The sequence below is a fragment of the Mizuhopecten yessoensis genome, unplaced genomic scaffold (genome assembly GCF_002113885.1).
Source record: "Mizuhopecten yessoensis strain PY_sf001 unplaced genomic scaffold, ASM211388v2 scaffold10659, whole genome shotgun sequence".
NCBI lineage: Eukaryota > Metazoa > Mollusca > Bivalvia > Pectinida > Pectinidae > Mizuhopecten > Mizuhopecten yessoensis.
In genome coordinates this window covers 77,141-87,205 of record NW_018408657.1, presented here as the reverse complement: position 1 = coordinate 87,205, position 10,065 = coordinate 77,141, and the positions used below count along the sequence as shown (strand labels likewise).

Genomic DNA, 10,065 nt, shown 5'->3' with positions numbered 1-10,065 from the left:
ATACGGCAGGATAGTTTACAGTTAGATTTCTACAGACATTAGGGTCTACAGGTCTGGACTGTGAGATGTTTACAAATACGGCAGGATAGTTTACAGTTAGATTTCTACAGACATTAGGGTCTACAGGTCTGGACTGTGAGATGTTTACAAATACGGCAGGATAGTTTACAGTTAGATTTCTACAGACATTAGGGTCTACAGGTCTGGACTGTGAGATGTTTACTAATACGGCAGGATAGTTTACAGTTAGATTTCTACAGACATTAGGGTCTACAGGTCTGGACTGTGAGATGTTTACAAATACGGCAGGATAGTTTACAGTTAGATTTCTACAGACTTTAGTTTACAGGAAAATAAATTAGATCCAATATCTGATTGAATTTATGAAGGGAAAAATTTGAAATATCAAAAATCCTAAAATTGAAGTCTTAAAAGCTAATGGAGGTTACTTTTCAGTGATTATCCCCAATATTACTACCACATTTTTCTCTTGACTTGGTAATTAGGCCATTAACTCCTGACTCTGATGTAAGCCTGTTTTGATGCTAATGATGTTTTGTTTCATTTGCTGCCTGTCTGGACTGTGTGCCACTAACACTATAATACAGATGGTACGTATACGATGATACATCAATCTCACCTCTTCTCAAGTCCTCTCTCAAGTCCTCTCACAAGTCCTCTCACAGATCTCTCACAGATCTCTCACATATTTCACAGATCTCTCACAGAGGTCTTCTCACTGTGGTCCTCACAAAGTCATAATCTCACCAGTCATCACTGTGTCACAACTTCAAAAATACCTTGTGTATGTCCTTCATTGTATGTCAGAATCACACAGAAGTCTTTCAGCATGTTTATGTTTTCCTACATGACTTCACAAATGTCACAAACTATCCTCAGAAATAAGCATATTTGCCAACTCTGCCTATTTAGGAGGGAGACTCTTGATTTTGGACCCTTAAATTAAGCATTTTCAACCAGTGAATTTGCTAAACTAATTCTATTTTCAAAGATCTGATGATTTCATCTGAAAGAACAGTTAAAATAAAAGCCAGTTAAAAGTATTATTTCTCCTTAGCGTGTATATACACACATTTTAATTTATGCTTTTAATTTGAGCATACGTAATCTCCCCTATGGAAATTTCAAAAAGTTTCCAAGTATGATTATGTAATATGACAATTGTGATCTATCTAGTTCTTATCATTTCTTTTAAGTAGAAGATATTTTATCATACATTTGTACATAGGTGTGTAGTCATATTTTCATTGTTTACCCAAGGGGATTTTGCTAACAAACATTCATTTCCACAGGTGTCTTATTTTAAATGTATTATATATCCCAATTTAACATATTCACAATTTTTTAAATATGTAATTTGAAATTTGCAGACAACACTTCTCACATACCCCCTTTTATACTCCAATGCTGTTGTCTCACCCAGGTCCACATACCCCCTTTTATACTCCAAGGCTGTCTCACCCAGGTCCACATACCCCCTTTTATACTCCAATGCGGCTGTCTCACCCAGGTCCATATACCCCCTTTTATACTCCAAGGCTGCCTCACCCAGGTCCACATACTCCCTTTTATACTCCAAGGCTGCCTCCCCCCGGACCACATACCCCCCTTTATACTCCAATGCTGCTGTCTCCCCCAGGTCCACATACCCCCGTTTATACTCCAAGGCTGTCTCACCCCGGTCCACATACCCCCTTCTATACTCCAATGCTGCTGTCTAACCCAGGTCAACATACCCCCTTTTATACTCCAAGGCTGTTTCACCACGCTGCACATACCCCCTTTTATGCTCCAAGGCTGTCTCACCCCGGTCCACATACCCCCTTCTATACTCCAATGCTGCTGTCTCCCCCAGGTCCACATACCCCCTTTTATACTCCAATGCTGCTGTCTCACCCAGGTCCACATACCTGTATAATTTTGTTCACACAGAGGCTTCTTTTGTACAAGTGTCACTCCATATGAGATGCATACAATACTTGTATAGTATAGCACATATCAAACTACAATACTTGTATAGTATAGCACATATCAAACTACAATACTTGTATAGTATAGCACATATCAAACTACAATACTTGTATAGTATAGCACATATCAAACTACAATACTTGTATAGTATAGCACATATCAAACTACAATACTTCCATCATCATTTCAACATTAGATGCTTCACCTGACATTTTCTACCAGAACAATGATAACTTATAGGCCTGGTAATTGTTTTGTACATTATCATCCTGTTTTAAGTACAGCCTTATCTTTATGTCTTTCCTTGACTCATTTCAATCATTTTGATGTGCATAGTCATGAAATAAAGGTCACTAGTTATGTTGATAATTGCTACTGCAGGTTCTATAAATTTACTTAATTATTTTGATCTATTAGATATATCAGTAAATTTATAGAACCTGCAGTAACAATTATCAACATTAATAAAATTAATTATTGTAACTATCTATAAGTGATGAGCGTAATTACCTATACCTGATAACTGTAAATAACTATAACTACCTCTAGCTGATGAGTGTAACTAATGACCTTTATTTCATGACTATGCCTACCTACCTCTAGCTGATGAGTATAACTAACTCCCTGTGCTTGATGAGTATAACTAACTCCCTGTACCTGATTAATATAAGTAACTCCCTGTACCTGATGAGTATAACTAACTCCCTGTGCTTTATGAGTGGAACTAAATCCCTGTAGGTATAACTATATCCCTGTACCAGATGAGTGTAACTACCTGTAGCTGATAAACTAAGTGTGATAACTATGCTATATTTAAAACCTGTAGCAGTACACCATATGAATGTCTACCTGATTTACCTGTTTTCACAGTTGGCACAGCAAGACCATACAAGGGTAACATTTGATAAACATACTACGTTATTTTACTATTATTTCCATCCATTATATAGAAATAACATTTTAACATTATTATATGTCTTTCACTATTATAGTGTTGTTTCCTTTACATTTCTATTTCTTTATCTATAACTGTACATGTATATTGACACCAGAGTCCCTTATCTATTACTGTACATGTATATTGACAGACAAGTCCCTTATCTATTACTGTACATGTATATTGACACCAGAGTCCCTTATCTATTACTGTACATGTATTGACAGACAAGTCCCTTATCTATTACTGTACATGTATATTGACAGAAAAGTCCCTTAATTATTACTGTACATGTATATTGACAGAAAAGTCCCTTAACTATTACTGTACATGTATATTGACAGACAAGTCCCTTATCTATTACTGTACATGTATATTGACAGACAAGTCCCTTATCTATTACTGTACATGTATATTGACAGACAAGTCCCTTATCTATTACTGTACATGTATATTGACAGACAAGTCCCTTATCTATTACTGTACATGTATATTGACAGACAAGTCCCTTATCTATTACTGTACATGTATATTGACAGACAAGTCCCTTATCTATTACTGTACATGTATATTGACAGACAAGTCCCTTATCTATTACTGTACATGTATATTGACAGACAAGTCCCTTATCTATTACTGTACATGTATATTGACAGACAAGTCCCTTATCTATTACTGTACATGTATATTGACAGACAAGTCCCTTATCTATTACTGTACATGTATATTGACAGACAAGTCCCTTATCTATTACTGTACATGTATATTGACAGACAAGTCCCTTATCTATTACTGTACATGTATATTGACAGACAAGTCCCTTATCTATTACTGTACATGTATATTGACAGACAAGTCCCTTATCTATTACTGTACATGTATATTGACAGACAAGTCCCTTATCTATTACTGTACATGTATATTGACAGACAAGTCCCTTATCTATTACTGTACATGTATATTGACAGACAAGTCCCTTATCTATTACTGTACATGTATATTGACAGACAAGTCCCTTATCTATTACTGTACATGTATATTGACAGACAAGTCCCTTATCTATTACTGTACATGTATATTGACAGACAAGTCCCTTATCTATTACTGTACATGTATATTGACAGACAAGTCCCTTATCTATTACTGTACATGTATATTGACAGACAAGTCCCTTATCTATTACTGTACATGTATATTGACAGACAAGTCCCTTATCTATTACTGTACATGTATATTGACAGACAAGTCCCTTATCTATTACTGTACATGTATATTGACAGACAAGTCCCTTATCTATTACTGTACATGTATATTGACAGACAAGTCCCTTATCTATTACTGTACATGTATATTGACAGACAAGTCCCTTATCTATTACTGTACATGTATATTGACAGACAAGTCCCTTATCTATTACTGTACATGTATATTGACAGACAAGTCCCTTATCTATTACTGTACATGTATATTGACAGACAAGTCCCTTATCTATTACTGTACATGTATATTGACAGACAAGTCCCTTATCTATTACTGTACATGTATATTGACAGACAAGTCCCTTATCTATTACTGTACATGTATATTGACAGACAAGTCCCTTATCTATTACTGTACATGTATATTGACAGACAAGTCCCTTATCTATTACTGTACATGTATATTGACAGACAAGTCCCTTATCTATTACTGTACATGTATATTGACAGACAAGTCCCTTATCTATTACTGTACATGTATATTGACAGACAAGTCCCTTATCTATTACTGTACATGTATATTGACAGACAAGTCCCTTATCTATTACTGTACATGTATATTGACAGACAAGTCCCTTATCTATTACTGTACATGTATATTGACAGACAAGTCCCTTATCTATTACTGTACATGTATATTGACAGACAAGTCCCTTATCTATTACTGTACATGTATATTGACAGACAAGTCCCTTATCTATTACTGTACATGTATATTGACAGACAAGTCCCTTATCTATTACTGTACATGTATATTGACAGACAAGTCCCTTATCTATTACTGTACATGTATATTGACAGACAAGTCCCTTATCTATTACTGTACATGTATATTGACAGACAAGTCCCTTATCTATTACTGTACATGTATATTGACAGACAAGTCCCTTATCTATTACTGTACATGTATATTGACAGACAAGTCCCTTATCTATTACTGTACATGTATATTGACAGACAAGTCCCTTATCTATTACTGTACATGTATATTGACAGACAAGTCCCTTATCTATTACTGTACATGTATATTGACAGACAAGTCCCTTATCTATTACTGTACATGTATATTGACAGACAAGTCCCTTATCTATTACTGTACATGTATATTGACAGACAAGTCCCTTATCTATTACTGTACATGTATATTGACAGACAAGTCCCTTATCTATTACTGTACATGTATATTGACAGACAAGTCCCTTATCTATTACTGTACATGTATATTGACAGACAAGTCCCTTATCTATTACTGTACATGTATATTGACAGACAAGTCCCTTATCTATTACTGTACATGTATATTGACAGACAAGTTCATTTGTGTCCTTATTCACAAAGCTTGCTTCTTTTTTGTTTACATTTACTATTTACAGTATTTATTTCTATTTTAATTATGTTATTTGTATATTTTAATCATTTTGTAATTTTCGTCAATTAATATTGCTTTCTTTTTGAAGATCAACATCTAGAATTTCCTTTTCCAGAGATAGTTTATTTCAGTATGTTAAACAGAAATCCATTTAAATAGACATTCAGTATATGTGCTATATAGAAACATAAAAACAATGAAATATTGAAATGTTAAAAATTCAAATTTTGAATTTCCTTATCAACTTTTAATGATGAATTTCAAGCTTGAACCCCTCCCTGAATGAAAGTGTAAATGTTAGCCAGTGGGTGTTAAAATCAATTGATGTTAGTACGTGGGTGTTAAAATCAATCGAGATCTAATGATTTCATCTGAAATACCAACACAAAAGACAAAATTGTACAAATTGTGGGGCTGACCCCCCCGGCTAAGGGGTGGGGACAAAAAAAGTTTATTACTTGGAAATGGTTGAGATCCCCACCATATAACCATATATACAATTGCTGAGTATAAAGATCATATTTGATCAAAAGCATTCATGGGAGGCAGGGATTCAAGATTGTACAAATGGTGGGGCTGACCCCCCAGGGGGGCTAAGGGGTGGGGCCAAATAGGGGCAATTTGGCTATATTGCTACAAACGACATCTTCTGTAGAACTATGCACTGGATATCAACCCTATTTGACTGGAAGCATCTATAGGTGGTGGGGATTCAAAATTGTACAAATGGTGGGGCTGACCCCCCAGGGGGCTGAGGGGCGGGGCCATAAAAAGGGTTATTTGGCTGTATTGCTTTAAGCATTTTATTCTGTAGAACTATGCACTGGATATCAACCATACTTGACTAGAAGCATCCCTAGGTGGTGGGGATTCAAACTTGTACAAATAGTGGGACTGACCCCCCAGGGGGCTGAGAGCGGGGCCAAAATGGGGCAATTTGGCTATATTGCTATAAACGACTTCTGTAGAACTGTGCCATGGATATCGATCATATTTGGTAGGAAGCATCCATGGGAGGCAGGGATTCAAAATTGTACAAATGGTGGGGCTGACCCCCCGGGCTAAGGGGTGGGGCCAAAAAAAGTTTATTACTTGGAAATGGTTGAGATCCCCACCGTATAAACATATATACAATTGCTGAGTATAAAGAGAAGAATGCACATTTGCTTCCAGATTGGCTCTAGGGTCTGGCCCCACCCTTGGAGACATAGTCCCTGGGCCATAACTTTAAAACGGTTGAGATCCCCACCCCAAAACTATATATATACAAATGCTGGGCATAAAGACACAAATGCAGTCATGATATTAGAATAGACCCTGGGGTCTGACCGAACCCCTTGGGACCTAGTTTCTTAGTCACAGCTTGGAAACAGTAGAGATACCCACCCTATAACCATATATACAATTGCTGATTATAAAGAGATGAATGCAAATATGCTTCCAGGATGACCTTGGGATCTGCCCCACCCTTGGAGACTTAACCCCTGAATCATATCTTTGAAACGGTTGAGATCCCCACCCCAAAACTATATATACAAATGCTGGGCAAAAAGAAACAAATGGAGTCATGATATTATTATTGATCCTGGGGTCTGGCCACAACCCTAGGGACCTAGTTTAAAAGTCACAGCTTGGAAACAGTTGAGATCCCCACCCCATAACCATACATAAAATTGATTGGCATGAAAAATCTAATACAGATATGCTACAAGGATTGACCTTGGGGTCTGGCATATTCCCTTGGATCTCATTTGGAGAATATTTTGCCATGATTGCTTAGATATCCAGGTGAGCGATACAGGCCCTCTGGGCCTCTTGTTTTAAAGGTTATTTTGTCTCTATGGAGTATAAACACATATTTTATCATCACCTTGCAACGAAAGTTCGAGGGGAAATAGGATTTGGTCCGTAGGTATGTACGTAGGTTACACTCTTTGTCATCGCTCTAGCGACTTCGTTCCTCTATGGAATTTCATGAAACTTCATGCAAGTGTTTGGTATGGCAATGCCTTAAACAAGTTCTGGTTTAGGGTTTCTTTGTTGAAGGGTCAAGGTCACTGTTACTGTTTTTAGAAAAAAAACTTTGTCATCGCTCTAGCAACTTCATTCCTGGTTACTGCTGTATCGACTTCATTCCTCAATGGAGAAACAATCTATTATCCGTTGAAGAATGCTGTCGCTAGATACTGACACATTATACAATGTTCTATTCATTTCCTCGTACATATATGGCACACATAATAGTGGGTAGTTGAATTGGTAACAGTTGGAGTAAAACCATTTAAAAAATTAAGTGAAAATCAGTTTGATATTTTATCTACAAAATTTACAAACCAGGAGACTGTAGTGATAATACCTCATTCAAGGTACCTTTTCTCTCCATCTTACAGAATTATAACCCAAACTTTGATTAAGTAAGTGATATTTGACTTGTTAGATTAATAAATCTGAATGTTCTTATCCATATATAGATTTAACATGTAGACCTAATCAACATCTTCATGTGCATTTGGAAAATGGATATAATTGTAGTTTTCAATCTAATTACATAACATGGTAACTTTTCAGTAAAAATGAATGTGTAGAAAAAAAAGTTGGTGTAGCAAAATAATGACAACTTACTTATAAATTAGTGCCGTTTTTTTAATGACTCCTTACTTGTAAAATATTGCCAGTATTTTCACCCTTGATCAGATAGAGACCGCATGTTTGTTCACTTCCAGGTCTGCTTTCAGTCAGAATTTGCCACTGCTAATTCTTCTGAAGTACAAAAGCAAATTAATTACTATCTTATAATTTTGCATGTGAAGTTTGTTAACGCTATTTCCTATAAAATACTGAAAACATTTTGATGACATTTGATTATGCATGATATCCTCGTTATGGAATTTTGATTATATATAAACCAAAAGTTTGATTTTAAAAATATAAAATTATCTTCTTTTTTTTTGTATGAAATTTTGATATTAAAAGTACCGTTTGAGAAAAATACAGAAAAAGTAAAGAAATATTTTATTGCATGAATTACATTAGATGTTTTCCTTCAGGACATGAATTACATTAGATGTTTTCCTTTTGAACATGAATTACATTAGATGTTTTCCTTAAGAACATGAATTACATTAGATGTTTTCCTTTAGAACATGAATTACATTAGATGTTTTCCTTAAGGACATGAATTACATTAGATATTTTCCTTCAGTACATGAACATTAACTGATTCCTATTATGGGGGATCTGGTTTTCTTTCTTTCTTTTGCATGAATTATGTCCACTGCATGATTGTATCTATTAACATCACAAACTGTAATATATCATTGCTCGCCCTGTGTTGTCTGTGACAATATAGCATTGCCCACCCTGTGTTGTCTGTGACAAATATATCATTGCTCGCCCTGTGTTGTCTGTGACAATGTTGGAAGATATAATCATTAAGATCAGCAGGGACAATTTCACTGCATAATAAAAGTAAAACAAGGGAAGACAACTTTTAGCATTTTACTTGTGGTTGGACAAGAGTTCAGGCAAGAGAGTCACCAGCTTTCAATGTTTACCTGGGGATAGAAAAGCTAGAACTTTTTGCATTTTTAAGGACAGGCAAGAAAAGACAACTCATTATCTTGGGAAACAAAGCCCATGTTAAACTTGGATTAATTCCTAATTTAAGAACTAAGTGATTTTCAGTTATTCCTACTAAAGGCCTTTAGATCCGCTCTACCTCACTTGATCCCTGTATCTGTGATGAATGTTAGTTTTTGTCGTTGCCTTATATTCAATATTCGGTCACTTCATTGTCTATATTATATTAGCTATGGGGAAAACTGTTTAAATATTTTGATATTTTCTGTATGTCTATGTGTGAGTTTTGCTGTTAAGTGAATTTCTGAGGAGATTATACACTGTTATTGTCAGTCATGTGAGATATGTGTATCGTTACCAGGACTGACCCACACGTGATTATGACCCTGGAGAAGGCAATCATGCGAGGTAAACCTGTGTTGCTGAGTAACTGTGAGGAACACATCGACAACATCATCACCCCACTCATGCATCACCGCAACACTGCAAACGAGGACGACCGCGACGAAGGTCAGGCCGGGCTCGCCCTTTGTAATGTTTCCTATGATTAATTTTCAATCCTTTTCTGAGAATACATATTTCAGTTTTCTAATTAAGGGCATCAAACACTGATATTTTGATTAATCTCTGAATAATATATATAAGTAATATAAGCAACTTAGGATTGGTTGCATATTTTTAATACAAAACAATAAACAATAAAGCTTCATGTTATTAAAATACTTTAAATATAACAACACTGTATGAACATCAAATATAATGACTGTATGTAAGGCGATATAAACACCAAGGACACAATACTGATGACACTGTAAGGTGATATAAACACCAAGGACACAATGCTGACGACACTGTAAGGTGATATAAACACTGTAAGGTGATATAAACACCAAGGACACAATACTGACGACACTGTAAGGTGATATAAA

The 10,065-nt window shown here is 35.6% G+C and overlaps 1 protein-coding gene across 5 annotated transcripts in view; it reads left to right on the top strand.

Moving 5' to 3' along the window:
- Window positions 1-10,065, top strand: part of LOC110461766 (dynein beta chain, flagellar outer arm-like) — a 202,081-nt gene that overhangs the window by 147,536 nt on the left and 44,480 nt on the right. For 4 of the 5 annotated variants that reach the window (XM_021515407.1, XM_021515403.1, XM_021515405.1 and 1 more), the window contains 3 exons: window positions 609-611; window positions 2,863-2,886; window positions 9,498-9,646. In XM_021515407.1, the coding sequence (XP_021371082.1) occupies window positions 609-611; window positions 2,863-2,886; window positions 9,498-9,646 (176 nt within the window). The remainder of the gene's footprint in view (window positions 1-608; window positions 612-2,862; window positions 2,887-9,497; window positions 9,647-10,065) is intronic. The other variant, XM_021515406.1, reaches the window with a different exon arrangement.